This window comes from Rutilus rutilus (genome assembly GCF_951802725.1).
Source record: "Rutilus rutilus genome assembly, chromosome: 5".
Taxonomy (NCBI): domain Eukaryota; kingdom Metazoa; phylum Chordata; class Actinopteri; order Cypriniformes; family Leuciscidae; genus Rutilus; species Rutilus rutilus.
In genome coordinates, this window is record NC_140213.1 from 31527583 (window position 1) to 31549243 (window position 21661).

At 40.0% G+C, this 21661-nt stretch overlaps 1 protein-coding gene and 1 long non-coding RNA gene across 5 annotated transcripts in view; one reads left to right on the forward strand and one right to left on the reverse strand.

The window, feature by feature from the left end:
• Nucleotides 1-21661, forward strand: part of ppp6r2b (protein phosphatase 6, regulatory subunit 2b) — a 23679-nt gene continuing 2018 nt past the window's right edge. The window contains exons 1-23 of one of the 4 annotated variants that reach the window (XM_084409012.1): nt 1-273; nt 1492-1625; nt 2837-3094; nt 4836-5022; nt 5120-5257; nt 5924-5989; nt 8563-8675; nt 8840-8953; nt 9090-9216; nt 9321-9473; nt 10141-10323; nt 10882-10946; nt 11033-11148; nt 14111-14196; nt 14302-14399; nt 14690-14741; nt 14968-15095; nt 15182-15333; nt 15419-15584; nt 15666-15739; nt 18596-18785; nt 19920-20006; nt 20089-21646. In XM_084409012.1, the coding sequence (XP_084265138.1) occupies nt 2868-3094; nt 4836-5022; nt 5120-5257; nt 5924-5989; nt 8563-8675; nt 8840-8953; nt 9090-9216; nt 9321-9473; nt 10141-10323; nt 10882-10946; nt 11033-11148; nt 14111-14196; nt 14302-14399; nt 14690-14741; nt 14968-15095; nt 15182-15333; nt 15419-15584; nt 15666-15739; nt 18596-18785; nt 19920-20006; nt 20089-20119 (2553 nt within the window). In that variant the 5' untranslated portion in view covers nt 1-273; nt 1492-1625; nt 2837-2867 and the 3' untranslated portion in view covers nt 20120-21646. Of the gene's footprint in view, nt 274-1491; nt 1626-2836; nt 3095-4835; nt 5023-5119; nt 5258-5923; nt 5990-8562; nt 8676-8839; nt 8954-9089; nt 9217-9320; nt 9474-10140; nt 10324-10881; nt 10947-11032; nt 11149-14110; nt 14197-14301; nt 14400-14689; nt 14742-14967; nt 15096-15181; nt 15334-15418; nt 15585-15665; nt 15740-18595; nt 18786-19919; nt 20007-20088; nt 21647-21661 lie in introns of those variants that run through there. The other 3 variants (XM_084409013.1, XM_084409010.1, XM_084409011.1) reach the window with 3 other exon arrangements.
• LOC311290508 overlaps nt 14307-21661 on the reverse strand; it is a 16126-nt gene continuing 8771 nt past the window's right edge. Inside the window, exon 3 of the long non-coding RNA XR_014627403.1 lies at nt 14307-14406. This is a non-coding gene — a long non-coding RNA (uncharacterized lncRNA). The remainder of the gene's footprint in view (nt 14407-21661) is intronic.

The window sequence follows — 21661 nt, forward strand, 5'->3', positions numbered from 1 at the left end:
ACACACAGCGTGCGCGTGCGCGTCTCCTTGTCGGCCATTTTGACTTGATAAATAATGTCCAAATCTTTTTCTGCTAACAGTTTAAAGCTCTGAAGGAGCCAGTGCTGAAGCAGGGCTGCTGAAGGAGGTAACGTTAGGACGTTGGGGGATCTATGGATGCAGGACGATGCATCGTAAACAAAATATCACATCTCCCCTCGCCCTTTGACACCGTACAGAACAGGTCTGATCACAGATTGCTGTTTGTTTGTCTGACATCTCAAAGTGTTTCTGGTAAGTTCACAGCAGTTTATCTGTTCACATTAATGCTGTTTTTACTATGTCTGTGCGTTTATATGCTAGTCGATCGTCTCTGATGAAGAGTACAGATGCGTTTATGACCTGCATATGGACTCACGTGACATGAGCAATTATTAAAAATATACCATGATGACTAGTATGTTAAACAGTAATGCCTTTCACCTTGAAGTGTATGCTCATATTACAGTCATCACAATATTCTGAGATCAAATACGATAGCTGTAACATTACGTAGTCACTACCTCGACATGCTTGGGCTTCTGAGGATGTTTACCTTTGTTTATGCAAATGAGTTTAATACGATTTAAAGGCTTTTGACAGTGGAGGCATTTATAACGCTTTGCAACATCCAGTAAACGGGCATGCAAATTCTAAGCGTTTTGATTGGTGTTTCGAGTCTCGCTTCTGCGTTCTGATTGGTGGATCACGGACAGTGACATTGAGCGAGGCCGCTGTGTGTGTCTCTCTCTGACATTGATCTTGAACGAGGGATGTGATTTCGCCTCGTTAAGATAAATACGTGTTTTAGTTCAAAATAACATTGTCGTCGTACAGTCGTCTGATTTTCATTGAATGCCCGTAGCCCTGTCACACACGTACGCGTGGGCGTGAAGTGTGTGTGGACTGTATGATTTGATGATCACACACATGAGGATCTCTGTAGCATTCTTGCTTTCACCAAACACACATGATTTTAATTACTATTTGCTGATTGATGTTCATAATGTTAAAACTTCGCTTTACACAATAACCAACATTTTACACAGTAGATGCATATATCTAGTGCTGGAAAAGTCTAAATAATTAATAATGTTTCTATGATAAATATTTGTATCACTTTCCTCTAGTATTTCTCTCTGTGAGTGCTCTATATAAATGTTTGTTGTAATAGATGCAGTGCAGTAATGGTCTGTATGATGTGGTTTAGGCTTGCGGCTGACCTCATATCCGCTGCATATGCTGATTAATCCCATTAAAAGACTAAAATGGAACATGCTGTTATCTGTAGGTGTGTGAACACCTTCATGTGTGTTTTAAACAAGAGATTATTCAGCCCGAGTCCTAGACGTATTACAGAACCTTGATGTGACTTAATTAAAATGTGCATAGCATTCTTTCCTCACCTCCACTCATCACTGTTTTCCTCACTGGTCTCAGTCATTACTTGATGCCTTGTCTTTGTCCCTACAGGAGCCTGTGTTGTAATGTAAGGCAGCCCTTTCGGATGGGTGGGTTATCTGACCACTGACCACTCAATCTAGGAAACCAATGTGTGTAAACTGGTCTCTGCATCCCAACCAAGGAAACACACTATCTCCCTGAAGGTAATTTACTGCTTAAAGTGTAACTTCGCAGATTTTCAAACCGCTTTGAATTGTTACAATGCTGGTAGTATGTAAATGAACAATGTTTACTCGTTCTCCGTGTTACCTGGACAGAGAAATTCATGTTTATTTGTCAGCAAAATTTCGCCAGATGTCGCGACTTTTGACAGCTCCAGGACTTTCATGAAAACTACAGATTATACAGTACTTCCGCATTTTTGTATCTCCGCCCACGGATAGTCGGATCAACTGAGGGTTATTAACAGAACAGTAATTGTAAGGTGTAGGTTTATCATGGTATCGTGCTATGTCTACTATTTAAACAGCACTATGGTAAAAATGGCACACTATGGCAACAGCTTTCTTGCCTGTACGCGACAGCATTTTGCTTCGGGGGGTTGGACAGAGTGGCAGTCTCTTCAGTTTCTCCCCTCCTTTTTTTCAACTGAAAAACTGTTTGTGGGCATCCATTTTGAAATGTTGACTACAAACACTGAGGTATTTTCAGAATTTCTATTGTGGCGTTCTCTCCATATTTATGATTCATTGCAGCCTTTAACCACTGCCTACGACGTGTGTCGAAATATTACTAAGTCTGTAAACAGGACGTTATCACATGCCAGAGATGGGACACCAAAGACAAACGCAAAGAGGAAAACGCAGCAGAGAAAATGCTGTACCAGGCACAAGAAGCTCATTGTTTGCGATGCATGAAGTATAGGAAGAATTGGTGTTGGGGTTTATATGAATGTATCTCTGAAGGCAACTGACTGTCTTCAGGAAAGTTTCGATTGTAATTTATTTTCGTCTTACGTCTGTATAAAGTAGTGTTTATCAGCGCAGTGCTGCTTTGTGTAGAGGTAATCAAGGAGACAAAATCATTGCTGTTCCATAAGCGCCACCTACTGTCAAAGAGTGGATTTCAAATGAAGTCAAATGAAGTCTGAAGTCAAATGAAATTAGATCAGCTTTAATTGACTGATGCAGTTGATTCTTTAACTAAGAGTGTAATTACAGCTGACTCGCTAATGTTTAACAGTTGCTGTTGATGCTGCACCTGCTCTGGATTTTACTATTCACTATTTTACTGGTGCATTTTCTAATTTGACTTTTTTGGCAAACTAAGTGGCCAGAAAACCCTTTAAAACATCAGCTTGATTTCTTATTCTAATATGCTTGAGTAAGTAACATCCTCTCTCTGTCTGTCTCAGGCGCTCTCTCTTTCTTCTATAGGCTGCAGTCATGTTTTGGAAGTTTGACCTGCACAACTCATCTCAGGTTGAGAAGCTCTTGGAGAAGGAGGATGTGACCCTACAGGAGCTGCTGGATGAAGAAGATGTGCTGCAGGAGTGCAAGGCCCAGAATCAGCGCCTCCTCCTCTTCCTCACCCGGGACAGCAGCATGCTGGAGCTTCTCAACCTCGTCACGCACGAGCCCCCTACTGACCGGGAGGAGAAACTGCGCTACAAGTGAGTGAAAAAGATGCTCTACACTTTCTGAGCACCTCTTAAATAAAATGATTTGAAACTTTGTCTGCAATGGAGAAAAAATTAATTGACAGATTTTTGAACAGCTTAATTTCATCAACTGATATTTTGGACAATTAGATATTATGTAGCAGGCTGGCTTACACACACACACACACACATACACATACATATATAAATATAAATATATATATATATATATATATATATTTATTATTATTATTATTATTATTATTATTATTATTTATTTTTTTAAATTACAAATTATCAGACAGTTAATCAGACAATTAATCAACTCATTTTTGGCGAATAATTATACATTTTTTGTTAGTTATCCCAGTATTATTTTAGTATCATTTATATGCTGTTATAGTATTTATTAATATTTTGAATTAGCATTTATTGTAACTTCTTCAGTTTAAATTTTTTAAATTTTAGTTTAAGTTTTAGTAAAGGTGTGTGCTCTTGTAATTTTATAAATTTCTATTTAGCTTGAATTAATTTTTATTTCAGTTTAATCATTTTAGTACTTCAACTCAGTATTTCAGTTAGTTGGCAAGGCAAACATTTCAAAGTTTGTTTTTCAGTTTTTATATATATATATATATATATGACATTTCATTTACTAAATATGTATTCATGTGCTTGTGCTGCCATTAAAGGTAGGCTAGGCAATTTTGGACAGGCTAGCAATAGCAAGCTAGCTTTAAAAGCATGAGATCCAGCCCTCCCTTTGTTTAGAGCATCTCCAAAGCCACACCTCCTTCAAAACACATTAAAGGCACACTATGCACGATTTGTACCTTAATATAACCCTTCGGAATCATTTCGATGATAAACAAACTCGTAGGGCGAATCATCCCGATAGCAAAGCGGGGGGGGACGCCGCTGGCGAAACCAGCAGTGCAAGTTTGAGAGGTGGCGCCCCGACAAATCACGCCAGAAACACGACTTGCTTTACGGCACGACGTCACATACATCAACAACATATGAAGCAGCCTCTATGGAAGACACTAGCACGCATTTCAGACGTGAATCATGGCAGAGTCGACGAAGAAAACTAAGAAAGTGCGGTTGGAAGAGTCAAGGAAAAGAAAACGACGACTCTGCGTGAGTGGTTACGACAGTATCGTTATATACAAGATTTATTTCACCATTGAAAGTGCTGACATAGAAACGCATAAATCAGAGTCTGAGGACGTGAACAGCTCCGGGTAGAACGTCACGAGTGGCCTTCTCTTAATTACGATTACGACATGGCGTGAACACAGCATAAGCTCGTTGTTTTGGTTCAGGAGGAACTGTAAAAGGAGGCTTCAGTTTGTTTGCGGCACTTGGTGGCTTTCTGTCTACAACTCTGCATAGCCTTACATACGTGCTGATGGCTTGGATGTCTGTGTGAGCAGGTTTGTGGAGGTTTGGAAATACATGTTGACCGGCAGGTCAGACAACGTATCATTGCTTTCGGACCAAATGCAATGATTGAATGAACATTTTTTGGTTCTGTGACTTCCACAGAAGATATATGTACATGTTTCAATATTTAGACCTATTATTTATTGCTTTCAGGATGTGAAGAGAGTTTCAACTAGTATAACAGGAAGTGTTTATAAAACAATTTGCCTACCCTACCTTTAAATTTGCAGTGTATATTGAATCTATTTAAGATATGTTGGTCATCCACTAGTTGTATGTGGTTTTTTTCTCTCGGTCTCTCATGCAGGTATGCTAATGTAGCATGTGAGTTGTTGACGTGCGATGTGTCCCTCATCAACGATAAAGTTGGTGGAGACGAGTCTCTGCTGAAGACACTCTATAACTTCCTAGAGCAGACGCCACCGCTGAACCCTCTACTGGCCTCGTTCTTCAGTAAAACTGTTGGCAACCTCATCACCCGCAAGACAGAGCAGGTGCGCAAACGTGCATCTCAGTTCCTTTGAAAATCATTGATTTGTATTTGCTCGATTCTTTTTATCCTGATCTTTGTTGATTCAAATTTTTCATCAGATGATTGGTTTCCTAAAGAAAAAAGAGGATTTTATAGGGCAGGTGTTGAAACACTTGGACACGTCGGCCATGATGGATCTGGTGCTGCGTCTCATTAGCAGCGTGGAGCCCGCTTGTCTCAGACAGGAAGTGCTTAGTGTGAGTGCATTCAACCAGCTGATTCATTAATATTTCTATAATGGACACTTTGGCTTTGAGAAAAAATTAACTCATTAAATCATTTTAATATGTTGATTTGCTGCTCAAGAAACATTTATTATTATTAAAACAGTTGTGCTGTTTTGGTGGAAACTGATGCATTGTAAAAAACAGCATTTGTTTGAAATAGAAATCTTTTGTAACATTATAAATGTCTTTACTCACATTTTTGATAAATGTAATGTCCTTGATGAGTAAAACAAAAAAATCTTACTCACCCCAAACTTTGAATGGTAGTGTTTATAATATTGAAAGTGTTTTTTGATGATTTTAGTTCTTGTGTATCTTATCATAGTTGAAATAATTCATATTTTTAATTTTTAAATTTGTAAGATTTGTATTGAATTTATATTTAAAATGTGGCACAGGGGAAAAACAATAAAAATATGTGCATAGAAGTCCTTAGAAAAAAAACCCTGAAATGATGAAGACATGGTCAATATTTTTTAAAACAATTTTAATTTGATTTTCATAAAACAAAAAGTAAAAACTGTAATCTTTAGTTTTAATAAAAATCAACCCGTGGGATATAAAAGTGCTCAAAACGAAATAAACACCTGTATCTGTGTGTAATTTTTATTTTATTTTCATGTCGTCTGTTTCCAGTGGCTGAATGAAGAGAGGCTGATCCAGAGACTCATTGAGCTGATACACCCTCACATTGACGATGAGGTCAGACATCACTAGAGTTTTACTAGAGAATGAATTACATGACAAAGTTTGATACATACCGTTAAGTACTCGTTTAAATCTCTTACCTTAAAGCTCCAGTCCGTAACTTTTTGGGGTTAAAAATTATCCAAAGTAATTTTTTGAGCAAGTACATAACCAGCCAGTGTTCAAAATGAACTGCTTGCCTTAGCTCGATTCAAAACGGTAAGCTTATAATAATGTATTTAATTCCAGTGGTACTGGTGGATTTCCGTCGAAATTCGAGCATGTCTTTGCATCATTACGTCACATCTGTACTAGGGGTTTCACAACTACTGATTTTTGCTAGTCGACTAGTTTTGCATAACAGTCGACGACTATTCGTTAAATTATTTATTCATTAAATTGACGCTTTAACGCATTGAGCATTGTTAAGGAAGACACAGAGGAAGGAGTTCTGGTGAATCATTGGAAATGTATTTTTGAAATTCAGAAATAACATAATAAATAAATTCATCAGTTATTCTTTTCATCAACATGTGTTAATACAAAAACAGCAGCATTCATTTAAAACATTCTTGTAATTAAAACATTCTTGTTGTGAACCGCGCCACACCACGCTCATCAGCGAATGTTGCAGATAAACATTGCCACATGGCTAGCCTCAGACAATAACATTGTCAACATCACAACTCTGAGTTTTGCATATAGTTTTAACTACATTTTTCATTGCATCTTTAAGCAAATATCATTTAAGCATGTATAGGCCAATATTTTACCTAACATAACCTCGGTTCTCTCTAGAAGAGGGAACGAGTATTGTGTAACCTGCCGTGCTCGCGCCCCGAGCTGGTCTCGCTTCAGTCGATGAAAACCAGTCATTGCAACGAACGGTTGCTGTTGGCAGTGGGTGTTTCATCCTAAGATGATTATCCATTGCAGACGTATTGCTATTGTATTTTAGCACTGCTTTACATAACTTACAGGTAACGGTGGATGTGTCTACATTTTCTGTGAAGTATTTCCACACATAGGATGACCTTGACCGTTTTGGACGCATAGGTACCTCAACGCCTGACGCCATTTTGTTTCCGACTAGTCGATTTAGGGCCGACAGCGCCGACTAGTGGTTGTGACAGTCGTCTAGTTGATGAAACCCCTAATCTGTACACATAAAGAAGGAGTCTCGGCTAGTAGGCTATATTGCGTGTGAGGATGTTGGAGGTGGAGATTTATAGCCTTTTCTCACAGCACTTTATATAATTAAACTTATCAATTTGATGGCGGATCCAGAAAGGTTCAAACGACAATCACCAGTGACAACTGGAGATTCACCCGTTGTAAAATGCAAAAGACTTCGGAGTGGCTACAGAAAACAAAAGAGACTGCAACCGGGCCCATGCGAAAACAAGGATTTGATTTGAGAATTTGAGAACAAAGTATAATTTGCACGGTTTGACGTGATATAAGCGATTGTTGGATTTAATCAGCGCGATTACTGCAATGCTTTTTTTCCCTTAGTTGGTCAGAACAAAAGTGGATGTTACTTGTTCAGATGACATTTTCAGGTGAAAATTCTTATGTTGGTCATACTTCCAAAAAGTAGAATGAGCGGTGACTGACAGCCACACATTTTCCTCAAAACATTGGATTCATCCGCGCTGTGCCATACCGAGGCACAACCCACGTAAAGTTGACAATTCCGTGAATAACTGCAATTGCAGATTTCGAACAGAGATGGCGACAAAGAGGAAAAACTACGGACTGCAGCTTTAAAGGGATAGTTCATCCAAACATGGAAATTCTGTCATCATTTACTCATGATGAGTTTGTTTCAAACCTGTATGAATTTTTCTTCTGCTGAACACAAAAGATGATATTTTGAAGAATGTCGGAAACCAAACAGTTGGAACCCCCCCCATACTACCATCAACTGTTTGGTTTCCGACTTTCTTATCATTGATCTTTAAAGTCCCCCTGTAGTCAATAATTTTATCCCTTAAAACTAATATTTGATCACCAAAATTACATATTTAAATGTTTTTTCCTTGGGAAAAAAACAATTTCTTCATGCCTTTAAATAGCTTGAATGTAACTTGCCCCTTGCCTCATTTAGTATACGTGGTTCTATAAATATGCAAATTAGCCCCGCCTCCACTCACTCACACCAGTTCAGAGATCCACTCATTGACGATCACACGTTGATGTGATTGGTTACAAGGTAGTTTGTAACGTAATAAACACCAGCGATTTCAAACTGTGTTTTTGAGACTGTCTTTGGTTCATTGCAGTTTAAAGGAGAAAAAAAACTCAGAAACGGTGTTGACTTATGCATTTGGACATGGTTTGTCTTAAAGCATATTAAAAACACCACATAGACATATAAACAACATTAAAAGCTTGATTTTCACCACAGGGGGACTTTAATAATTTCATTTTTGGGTGAACTATCCCTTTAAAGATGATAGTTATACTGTGTTTTTGATCTTGGTATCGAAAAAGTCCTTATGCAACATAACATTTGATTCCATCTTACAAATCGAAATAAATAGACATATGAAAGATGACACATATACATAAATGTGTGTTTACAGAGGCAGTCGAACGCATCTCAGACCCTGTGTGACATCATCCGTCTGAGCAGAGATCAGGCCAGTCTGCTGCAGGAATCTTCAGAGACCGACCCTTTGCTCACAACACTAGAGCTGTGAGTGTGTGTGATCACCGTCACTGTGTTCAGTCACTTTTCATGTCAGCTAGATGGTTTCTTACTCTCTAAGTGGGCAGTTGTCAGCCAAAATAAGCAGAATGTGGAATGGACTTTATGCTTGAACAGATTAACTAAACTGAAGTCTCCGGCTGCTGTTTCAGACAGCAGAATGTTGAGGCCCTATTGAAGAACATGTTTGAAGGAGAAAAGAGTGAAGTGTGCATCGTCTATGGAACGCAAGTGTTACTCACATTGTTGGAAACTCAGAGACCTGGGTGAGTAACAAATGCATTTAATCATATATACACACACACACACACACACACACACACACACACACACACACACACACACACACACACACACACACACACACAATCACTGTTACTAAAGAATGTGTGTGTGTAACAGTGTTGAGCAGGTGACTGACCCGTGCTCTCAGGGATTGGAAAAGTCTTACACTGTTAACAACAGCATTTTAATGGGCATCCAACCACATCTAAAGCACTTCCACCACCTTCTGTTAAACCCACTCAAGGTTAGTCTGCTCCTCTGGTTTTATCAAGTCTTAAAACAAAGTCAAGTCACTGAAAGATGTCACATAGAGGAGGTTGATGTTTTTTGGACTATCTCCGCACTCAGAAATGTGTGATGTTGACCACGATGGGTGTTCTTGAGGAGCCGTTTGGCAACGCGCGGCTGTATGCGTCCAGATTGATGGCTGCTCTCCTGTACACCAGATCTCCCAGAATCCACCAGGAGCTCTGCCAAATGAACATGATCAACCTGCTGCTGGTATGAGTCATCCTTAGTCTAGCTTACAAAGTCAACAAATAAACAAAATGTTTCCTTTTCTTAGAGCCAATCCTTTTTTTTAATACTTTACATTTTGATCTATCTGGGAATAAGACAATTTGATATTATTAGTTAAAAAAATTTATTCTAAGAAATTATTTATTTTATTTGAAATGAATGTTTATTCAGCAAGGATGCATTAAATTGATCAAAAGTGACAGTAAAGACATTTATAATGTTACAAAAGAATTCTCTTTCAAATAAATGCTGTTCTTTTTAACTTAATATTCATCAAAGAATTTAAAAAATAAATAAACGCATAATGGTTTCCACAAAAAAAAGAAGCTACACAACTGTTTTAAACATTGATAATAATAAGATATGTTTCTTGAGCAGCAAATCAGCATATTAGAATGATTTTTGAAGCATCATGTGACTGGAGTATTGATGATTGGAGTAATGGTGCTGAAAATTCAGCTTTGCCATCACAGGAATAAATGAAATGTATTTAAAATATAGTAAAATTGAATATAATTTTAAATTGTTATAATATTTTTCATTATTACTGTTTTACTGTATGTTTGATCAAATATATGCAGCCTTGGTGAACATAAGAGTTCTTTCAGAGACATTTCCATTTTCTTTCTTAATCTGTTTCTCTCTTTAGGACTTGTTTTTTAAATTCTCCTGGAATAACTTCCTACACATCCAAGTGGAGCATTGTGTCTCTGCCATCCTTAACCAGTCAACACAGAATGGAAAAACACATGACAGTCCAGATCAGATTCAGCTGGAAACACAAAACTCAGACAGATCTGACATGTTCACAAGCTGTGACTTGATAAAGCATGTAAGCATGACCCTCACTTATTGAAGCTTTGTATAGTCATATATAGTAACATGTAATAAAGTAATATAAAAATAAATTGGCAGTAGTGAGGCACTATATATTACCATGTCAGCAGAATAATAATCAAGTTTGAGTCACTTGATAAACGTACGTATGTATGTATGTGTATGTAATAATATAAATATATAATAATATATAATATAAATATAAATAAAATACTGTATCTCACACTCATTGACTTTGGTAAATGTGGTTTACAGGACTCTCCATAGGCGTAATGGTTTTTATACTGTACAACCTGTCGCGTCACATAAAACTTTTTTTAAAGTAAAAAAAACACAGATTAGTATGTTTTAAGCTATTTGGTTTTTGAGGACACAGGAAGTTATACATGTCAATGTCACATTTCATTATATACATTTGGGTCCTCATAAACACACACACAACATATATAATACATTTACAGCACTTATGACATCAATTGTCAAAAAATGAAAAGGTTTCCTCTTGTGAAATGCTGTATGTATACGTCATTGAAATATAATTGTTTGTGTGCAGCTACTGAAGGACTGCAGGCTGGTTCAGAGGATTTTGGATGCTTGGGAAGAAAATGACAAAACACAGTAAGGACAAACTTAAATATCTATGAGCTGAAGTCTATACGCTTTTGCTGGAGTATCTTATGATCTTATATCTCTGTGTGTTATAGGAAAGCTGGAGGCATGAGAAGAGGGTATATGGGTCATCTGACCAGGATTGCCAACACAGTTGTGCAGAATGCAGAGAGAGAACAAGAGCAGACCCAAATCACACAACTAATAAAAGGTAGCTAACACAGTGTTTTTGGGAGGATTTGTGTTATATACGTATGTATGTATGTATTATAAGTGTGTGTTTCTCTTACGAGAGGTTCTCTCGTATTGCGTAAGTTGCTTACGCTACGGGAAAAACTCAGCTGCGTTTCAGCTCTGGAGCCCTGGATAGCGGTCGAATGGTACCAGTCGGGAGTGACAATAGGAGCGATCTCGTACCGGAAGATTATCTCGACAGACGCTTCGAGCGGGCAAGCCGATCTTTGGCCAGTGGTCAGACCAGGAAAAGGGCCTTCACATAAACTGTCTGGAGATGATAGCGGTCGAGAAGACGCTGAGGCACTTCCTCCCTTGCCTGTGTGGCCACCATGTACTGGTTCGCACGGACAACATGTCAGCGGTGGCCTACGTGAACCGCCAGGGCGGCATCAGATCCAGAAATCTCAACGCTCTGGCAGAACGCCTCCTCGTTTGGGCTCAGCACTCCCTCGCTGAGAGCCGCGCATGTGCCTGGTCGCCTGAACGACGGTCCAGACAGACTGTCCAGGAACAATGTTCCTCCAGGAGAATGGTCCCTGCATTCTCATCCAGTCCAGCTACTGTGGCGCCTCTTCGGCAAAGCAAAAGTCGACCTATTTGCGTCAAAAGACAACGCTCAATGCCCAATGTTCTTTTCGAAGAATGAGGACGCGCTGGCCCAAGCATGGCCCAGCTGCCCCAAGCATGGCCCAGCTGCCCGCTGTACACTTTTCCCCCGATCTCGCTGTTACCACAGGTAATCAGGAGAATCAGGGAGACTGGCCACTCGGTGCTCCTCATAGCCCCGCGATGGGAGAACCAAACTTGGTTCCCGGAATTGAGGCGGCTGACGGACTTAGCCCCATGGCCGATTCCGCTGAGAAAGGATCTCCTCTCTCAAGCCGGCGGCTCGATTTGGCATCCTCATCCAGAGCGCTGGTCTCTGCATGCATGGATAATCAACAGATAGCCGTTGTCCTGCCAGAAGGGGTTGTGAACACTATCACGCAGTCTAGAGCTCCTTCTACGAGAAGGCTCTACGCATCTAAATGGTCTGTGTTTACTAGCTGGTGCGCCGACAAAAACCTAGACCCACAAACCTGTGGGGTCTCCGGGGTGCTTTGTTTCCTTCAAGAGCTGCTGGATAAGGGCAGGACCTCTTCCATGCTCAAAGTATATGTTGCGGCCATTGCGGCGTTCGCAGAGTCGACGCGCGGCCAGTCAATAGGAAGGAACGAGTTTGTCATCTGCTTCCTTAGAGGAGCTAGGAGGATGAACCCCCCGCGACCCCCGTCGGTTCCTATTTGGGATCTTTCTATGGTCCTGGAGGCCATGAAAGTACATCCCTTTGAACCTTTACAGACCGTGGATCTGAAATACCTTTCGCTCAAAAACGCTTTTCTGACAGCCCTGTCATCAGTCAAGCGTGTGAGTGACTTACACGCGTTATCTGTTAACGCCGCGTGTCTCGAGTTTGGACCTAATGACTCTAAAGTCATCCTCAAGCCGAGACATGGTTTTGTCCCCAAAGTGCTTGGCACTCCCTTCAGAGCACAGGCTATTACATTATCGGCCCTCCCGGGATCCGGTAGCAAAGTCGATGTTAACCTCCTTTGCCCTGTTAGGGTGTTAAGGGGTTTACGTCACGCGCTCCGCTGCCTTCAGGCGCTAGGAGCAGCTCTTCGTTTCGTTTGGTGGGCGCGCCAAGGGCCTCGCCACCTCGAAACAGAGTTTGTCCAGGTGGATTGTGGACGCTATCGCGGCAGCATATGCGTCTAAGGACCTGCAGTGCCCCTTGGGCGTCAGGGCTCGGTCCAGCGGAATTTCTATTCACGACATTTGTATGGTGGCAGGCTGGGCCTCCCCCTCTACATTTGTTAGGTTTTATAACCTAGAAGTTCCTGCCCTACAGGCTAGACTTTTGTCAGTCCAGATTGCTCAGATTCGTTCGCGTGCAGGCTACTCTCACATTAATCCTAGCTCCCCTAACTGCACTATAAGGGTATCCCCTTTTCAGTATGGACCGGCTGTGCCGCTCTGTATTCCCTGCCACATGATACTGTGTGCTTATGTACTTGTACTGGCCCACTCAGGTTGGCCGTGTTATTCCCACTAATCTGTGTTCCCCGGGTGTGCCCCTGGGACTATATGTGGTGGATGCTTGGCGCGCACGGCGTTGACAAGGGGTTCCCGTAGCGTAAGCAACTTACGCAATACGAGAGAACCTCTCGTAAGAGAAATTACTCGGTTACTACCGTAACCTTGGTTCTCTCTAGAGAGGGAACGAGTATTGCGTAACCGGCCGTGCTCGCGCCTCGAGCTGGTCTCGCTTCAGTCTATGAAAACCAGGTAAGCAGCTCCCGAGCCCGTCTTTTATACGCTAAAGCCACGCCCATTCTGGCGGGCTATGACGCGTGAGAGCGCGAAGAGCTCCCATTGGCGTGATGCCACGCAGGGCTCAGTGGTAGGCTGCTGCAGTTGCCGCAGAGCAGCCAATGAGCGTGCTAGATAGCCCGCTCTAGGTCTGCTAGCTGCTGCAACGCGTTGACAATAAATACAAAATTAAGGATAATTTTTTGGCTTCAATATCTCAAGAAAAAGAGTTTTTCCCGTAGCGTAAGCAACTTACGCAATACGAGAGAACCTCTCGTAAGAGAACCGAGGTTACGTTAGTAACCGAGATTAAAACCGAATATACATTAGTAATAAATAATATATATTTTATATTATATAATATATATAATATATATAATATTATATAATTTATATATATATATATATATATATATATATATATATAATACACTGTATATTCCTTCTTTAATGCATTTTTGCTGAATAACAGTATTAATTTCTTTAAAAAAAAATCTTACTGACCCCAAACTTTTGAATGATATAATTTTTTTAACAAACCTCATTCTTTGTTTTCAAATATTTGGTATGTCTGTGTATGACAGAGCTACCAGAGGACTATAAAGCTCGCTGGGAGCAGTTTGTGAATGAAACGCTTATGGAAACTAACAAGAAGAACACTGCAGACCTGGTGAGAGTTTGCACAAAGACTTGTGCTGTGAAATCATAGGAAGTATTTTAACATAAAAAATGACAACCCGCAAATCACCTTCAATGAGCATCTTTCTCTTAACAGGTGTTCTCAGATTATCAGATCCAGCAGATGACGGCAAACTTTGTTGATCAGTTTGGATTGAATGGCGATGAATTCGGGGAGCATGACGGCAACATCAGGTGATTCCTGCGCAAAGGTTTAGATATAGAGTTAAATGTAGATTCAACTATTATATATAAATATTCATCTAAATGTTAAATAAAATGTATATTAATCTTATGTTTAAAAACTGCATGTTCTTTAATCCTTGATAATGTAAATCTACCGTAGTTAGAAAAAAATTATTGAATTTAATTGAAATATTTAATTGAAATATTTAAGATTAAAATATAATTTCAAAAACATTATTTAATAATTAATTGTTTTTGCTTCAGGTTTAAACTCTAGTTTCTGTCTGTTTTTCCTGCAGCGCCACATTTGATCGAATCTCAGAGATCAGCTTTAACCTGGGGGACAAGGGGGTGAGTCCTGTTTTTCTGTTATTTTTATTCTTTCTTTATATTATTATTATTATTATTGTTATTATTATTATTATTATTATTATTAATTGTTCTATAATCTTATTACACTTTGGGGGTTTTTCTGTTTTGGGTTATTTTCACCATACTATAAAAAAAATTTGTTTTTTTTTCACACTCTTCCTTTCTCACTTTTGTTATTACTCTTCCCGTTTCTCTCCTCTCTCAGAAGAGCTCTGCTATCTTTGAGACTTGCACAAAGGAGCGAATCCGGCCGTTTGAAGATCCTGAGGAGGAGGAAGATATTTGGGAGGATAAAGAAATCAACTATGCAACACAAGTGAAATCCAGAAGCAGGTTCATAAAACACACACACACACACTTGCACACACACTCTAAACATTGACTGCTCTGACTGCCGTGTATGGTTTATTTTTTAATAGATTTGGACTGGTGACAAATGCTCAGAAGAGTGAGGTGGACGGTGGCTCTCGCAGGCGTCTGGGGTCACCTGACATGGAGTGGTTTCCAGAGACCAAACAAACTCCAGACAAGATCCAGAACCAGGACATGGACAAGCAGTCCAGCGATCTGAGTATGCTCACAGCTCACATGATCTAGATTTAGATCTCCCACCTGATCTCATATAATATCTGAATGGAAAAATTATTATAACCCAGCAGGTCCTGGATGGACAGCGAGTTTTGAAGATGACTTCAGCTGTCGGGATTTTGCTAGTATCGCTATAGATACAGGCTCCAACGTGTGGGGAAGCTCTACCGCCCAGCTCAGCGAGACGGAAGATAAGGGATGGGCGACTTTCACCGACTTCAAACCTTTCTGCTGGTGAGGGAGAGACTGTGTTTTAGTTGATATTGTGTATTCAGGTCATGTAGAGACTGTGCTAAATGTTCTGGTGTTCTGCAGTTCAGATGCAGGACCCAGATGCAGTTCACCTGTGGACTCGGAAAATCCAAACAAACAGAGCCAAAATGAAGAAAGTGAGTGGCTTACTTGCTTATTTCTTTACAAGTATATTCATGTCATTTTTTTGCATCATTCCTCCTTATACTAAATGAACAACAGATACTTGCATTCGGGTAATGTTTTTTTTGTAAATAAACACTGTAAAATGTTACCAACTTTTATAAGCCAGGCAGCCATATGTAGCCCATGACTGGTTGCCCACTGAAGCTAAGCAGGGTTGAGCCTGGTCAGTACCTGGATGGGAGACCTCCTGGGAAAACCAGGTTGCTGCTGGAAGAGATGTGAGGCCAGCAGGGGGCGCTCACCTTGTGGTCTGTGTGGGTCCTAACGCCCCAGCAAAGTGATGGGGACACTATACTGTCAAAGAGCACCGTCCTTTGGATGAGATGTTAAACCGAGGTCCTGAGTCTCTGGTCATTAAAAATCCCAGGATGTCTTTCAAAAGAGTAGGGGTGTAACCCCGGCATCCTGGCCAAATTTGCCCAGTGGCCTCTGTCCATCATGGCCTCCTAATCATCCCCATATACTGATTGGCTTCATCACTGTCTCCTCTCCACCAGTAAGCTGGTGTGTGGTGGGCGTTCTGGTGCAATATGTGCATCATCCAGGTGGTTGCTGCACATTGGTGGTGGTTGAGGAGATTCCCCCCTTCTATGTAAAGTGCATTGAGTTCTTAAAAATGCACTATATAAATGTAATGAATTATTATTATTATTATTATTAATCTTGCATTTTTGCGCAAAAATTGTTTGTTATTCTTACTAAGCATTTAGAGAATGCATTTATTGAATTAAAATATTACATATTTTTGTTAGTAGTAACAACTGTAATAATCATTATATATTTTTTTATATTTCATTTTACTTTTAAACATTATTATTGTTATTATTAACGATTTTTTTATTTCATTTTAATAAAATTATACAGCTTTGTGTAATTTATGTAGTTTTAATTTGATAAATTAATTTCCCCCTCTAAGTGCTTTTAGTCTTATAAAGAATATTAGTTTTTTTATTAATAATAATAATAATAATATGAATAGTTTTATTATTTAATTTTTGCTTTTAATTTATTATTTTATTATTTTTATTATATTTTTCATTTATATTATTATACCAATATTCTTATTTAATACATGAATTTCTCCTCTGAATGCTGTTAGTCTTAAGAATATTTATTTTATGCAAAATGCTTATAAAAGTTTGGTGTTGTTGATAATCATTATTATTATATTGTTATTAAAAGGCACACCATGTAACTTTTGACCTAGCTAGCGATATAAAAACAAAATGCATGCATTGACTGCGGATGAATATGATTATCATACTGCTCATAAAACATTCACTGTTAGACTTAAGAGATATAGCCAGATTAGATGGAAAGGATCTCAAACTGACAAGCTTGAAGACATTACTGTCTATATACATTAATAGACACGGTACTTCCTTGAAAGCACAGCACAGCGCTAAAACAACCATAATGAAACAACCCTTTACAATAGATAAAACTTTACAATGAACTCTGTTAGAGAGATACAAATGGCAATTTATTCATTCAATAAAATGCCTTACTCTCCTGTTGAGTTATAAAACGCTATTGCCACGTCAACTTTACAACATTTCAAATCCCTCAGTTCTTGCCATCTCTGAAAAGTCAAGCCAATGTTGATTCTTGTTTTATTACGAGCTCTGTCGCATTCTCTTTTTGCCGGCAGACTCTGTTCAGTGTTTTTTTTTAAACGAGTGATTCCCTGATTGGCTCAAGATTGTGACAACTAATGCTGGGTACACACCAAAAGATTTTTTACATCTTATAAGATTATCAAAATGTGATAGACCACAAACATGAGGACAAAAATTCTAGATTTAACCATTTTGCTCCTATAGTGTGTGGTGTGCCATGATGTGACAAAGACAGCACACCACACACACAGATTTTCAACCAGAGTCTCAACTGTGAACACAGGATATCACGCAAAATCTCGCGAGACCTCAGAATAAACATGGCGGACGATATGCAGGAAGAAATTGCGATGATAGTGTTTGGAAAGGTTTTACACAACACGTTGTATAAACATTTGTGCTGTTGCCACAAATCAACAAGCTGATCTTCCATCTCTGCTGTCCACATCAATTTCACTTTGTGCTTCCATCTTCCATCATCTCGCTTTCTGATTGGATATTGTTTCGTTTCACGTGATAATCTCCAGAGCGTGCGCGCGTGCGTTTGTCCTCAAGGTTCCCCCCACACATCAGGATTTCTGATTGTAAATATTCAACATGTTGAATATTTCCGATTCGCGATCGGGGCGGCTCTGACGTTCTTCCGATCAGGTTCGGACACTCTTAACACACCTCACACCAAGGGAAAATCTGATAAGATAATCTGTAGAACCATCAAGATAATCGGGACATAGCTAGGATTGTCAGAAGGGGGGAAATCCCAAAATCAGCCCGATTATCTTTTGGTGTGTACCCAGCATAACCTATGCCAGTCCCACACAATACACGCATCAAAATATCGGAGCAACTTTTTCTCCATTTATGGATATGACGAGACACACAGCGAGTGACATATTCGCAATTTCCTGCAAAAACCATCCTGAGAGGTCTAAAATATAAACTCTTAATAGGCTTAGTGAATCGGGGTAAGACCAAAAACACATTTTGGAAGAAGGATTGATGATTTGACTCATTTAAATGTTAAAAGTTACATATTGTACATTTCACTTAAACATTTACGCAAACTTATATTATTATTATTATTGATAATATTATATTTATTGTTTGCATATTTACGACACTGTTGTTTGTTCTAAATGTTCTTGAAATGGTCAATGAACACGAGTTGATAGCATGTGTGTGTTGCAGTGAAAGGCTCGTCAGCGTGTGTGTGGAGTGTGTGTGGGGCGAGGAAGGCTCCGCTGGTGGCGTCCGACAGCAGCTCCAGTGGCTCAGACAGTGAGGACGAAGACAGAGCCAACATCATCACAGAGAGCGTCGCCAAGGAGAGCATTACACTTGCCTTCGATGCAAACAACGAGAAAGCAGTCTTCAACAGGTAAAACATTCTTGCATTCCATCGAAGCATTTTTAAAGCATTATTATACTTTTAAACATTATGGGCCCTATTTTAACGATCTGAAACGCAAGTAACTTTGTGGGCGGATCTCGGCGGGATAAATGACTTTCGCGCCCGACACAAATCTTAAATGCGTTGGTCTGAAGTAGCTACATTACTCATAGATGTGGTTTGGGCGTAACGTGAAATAAACTAATCAGAGCGTCATCTCACATTCCCTTTAAGAGCAGGCGCGCTTGTTCCATGGCGGATTGCTATTATAACGGCGGATTTGCCAGGCGCACGCCAGGAGCGGTTCACCGCCGAGGAGACCGACGTTCGTCAGGGCCGTAAAAGACAGAGAAGTGACATTGTATGGGGATGGGAGACACCCACCCAAATTAGCTTCGGTTAAACAGGCGTATAATAATTTTGGTAAATGTGTAAGCTAGATTTATGCCTATTTTTTCACATCTTCATGGACACTAAAATAATTTCCCTCGTGTGGTAATATTTTTCCTTGTAAATATGTATGGTTTGCAAAAATTGGAACTGCTGCGCTTGTGTAGATGAGAGAAGCAAAGTGTTTGCGCGTTGTGCACACGCTACATTATGGCCAAGCATGCGCCCTTAAAATTGCATCTGAATAATGCGCCACTGACTTTAGACTAGGTTTTTCCTGGTCTGTGGCGGGATTGTTTTCTGAAACTGCAAAGTAGCACCAGGGAACGTTTGCACCGGAACACGCCTCCTCTTTTTCGTTGAATCGCCCCCGGGAGCGCAAGTTCATTCCCTAATTTACCGACGTGCGTCTGTGGGGGGAAAAGTTTGCTGTGCGTCGGGTGCAAAATAGGAATGATGCATGCGTCAGTGGACAAAATCAATTGCGCTGGGTGCAAGATAGGGCCCCTAAATGTTTGAATTAATACATTTATTTCTTAGTTATTGTGCAAAAAGTTTGGTGGTGTTAATAAATAAAACACTCTAATACACATTCTTGCATTCCGTCGAAGCATTACTAAATTGTTTGCAAACAGTTTTGAAAATTTAGCAGCTGCTTTGACATTGACTGAAGACTTATGACAAAATGTGCACAGTGATGTCCTCTTATTGGTTGCTTCCACTGTCTTGCAGTGACACTAATGCCAAAGCAACAGATGTCATAGCAACAGGAACCATGGCGATACCCATCACTGGTACTCAGTCACCCAAGGAGCAGAAGTAAATATAGATACATTTGAGTGTTCTTCCATAGGAAATTACTGGACATGTATTTAAAGCCTACAAATGTCTCATTCTACAGGGGCGACTCCAGTAGTAATGGCCCAATGTAACAGCGTTTGACTCGCCTCCATCCCCATGAAAACCTTCGCTCCGCTCATGAAATGTTAAATGCTGTGGTTTCCCTGTTTTGGCATTTGCTGTTCCCATCGATCTGCAGTGTAGTTGCGTGGGTATTTTTAGTTTGAGCATGAGCGGTACTCTAGATGATCTCTTGTCTTTTCCAATGAAGACATCTTCACTGTTGGAGCACTGACCTTTGAACCCTGTGAGAGCGGCCCCACTACAGTCTGTGTGCGTGTTGAGCGTTGTGGAACTAGAATAAGATGCAGATCCGCAGATGGATTCTCACGTATATGCATAAAAATGCTTGGTACGTTGACAGGCGTGATGTTTCTAAACCAGTGTTTTCTATTTAGAACAAGGCATGATATCAAGTCTGTGTTTGCGACTGTGTGTGTGGTGGTGTTTTTTTGTACAACTATCTTTGTGAGGACCGGTTTGAGTTTTAGACCATCGGATTGAGGACAGAGAGTAAAGCGAGAACCTTTCTGAGAACCCTTTAAAGGCCTGTTTGAGGGTTAAGACTTGGTTTTAGGGAAAAGGTTATCATTCGGTTTAGGGTAAGGGATCGGGTTAGGCACTTAGATCAATCTGTGTTTTGGTCGATCGGATCACAAGTACATGAGGGAGACCCATTCCTGTTTACGCCTGGTATTTTAATCTGTCTCAACACGACCGGAGATGACGGGGAAAAAAATAGCTTTCGTTTCTGCTCTGAAGACCACGCCGAATGCGATGAGTGAAATCAGGAATGGTGAGAGAACATTGTGCTTGGTATGTTTTTCGTCTTCACACCAAACTTGGGTCTCCTGCTGACAATGTTTAAATCCCGTCTGGCTAGCGCAATTCCCATAATATTTACGCATTATGTCAATAAGTGGAGATTCGAGTGGCATTCGAGCGTTACACTACAAAAACAATCTGGTCAAATGTGTTTTCGATTAACTCTGGAAGTGGTCGAAAGTGGACAACCTCAAAAACGTTTTAGACCCCGTTTACACCTGTATTTAGTGTCATACACTTGTAATTCGATTGACCAAAACACATCTTAATACCAGGTGTAAACAGGGCCTTAGTTGTGATGGGTAGGAGCTAGAGATTGCATTGTGTCAATGAATGTCTTCACAAAGATGGACAAGAGTGTGTGTGTGTGTGTGTGTGTGTGTGTGTGTGTGTGTGTGTGTGTGTGTGTGTGTGTGTGTGTGTGTGTGTGTGTGTGTGTGTGTGTGTGTTTCTGTCTTGATCAGTCTCTGTTTGCTGTAGCCCTTGGGCCCGGTACTGATTTTATTTCAGTGCTGATTTGTTTGCACTTATGTTTCCACAGCATTTATGTTGTGTCCAGTTCTGCCCACAGAAACACACGCGTATATGAGCAAAAATAATTGGGAGTAGGTCTCAATAATTCTGTTGTTGTGGGCTGCTTTCATCTTAAAGGAATAGTTCACCTAAAAAATAAAAAAAATGTTACTTACACATCGTCAGGTTTCAAACATGTATGACTTTCATCTGGAGAACACAAAAGAAGATATTTT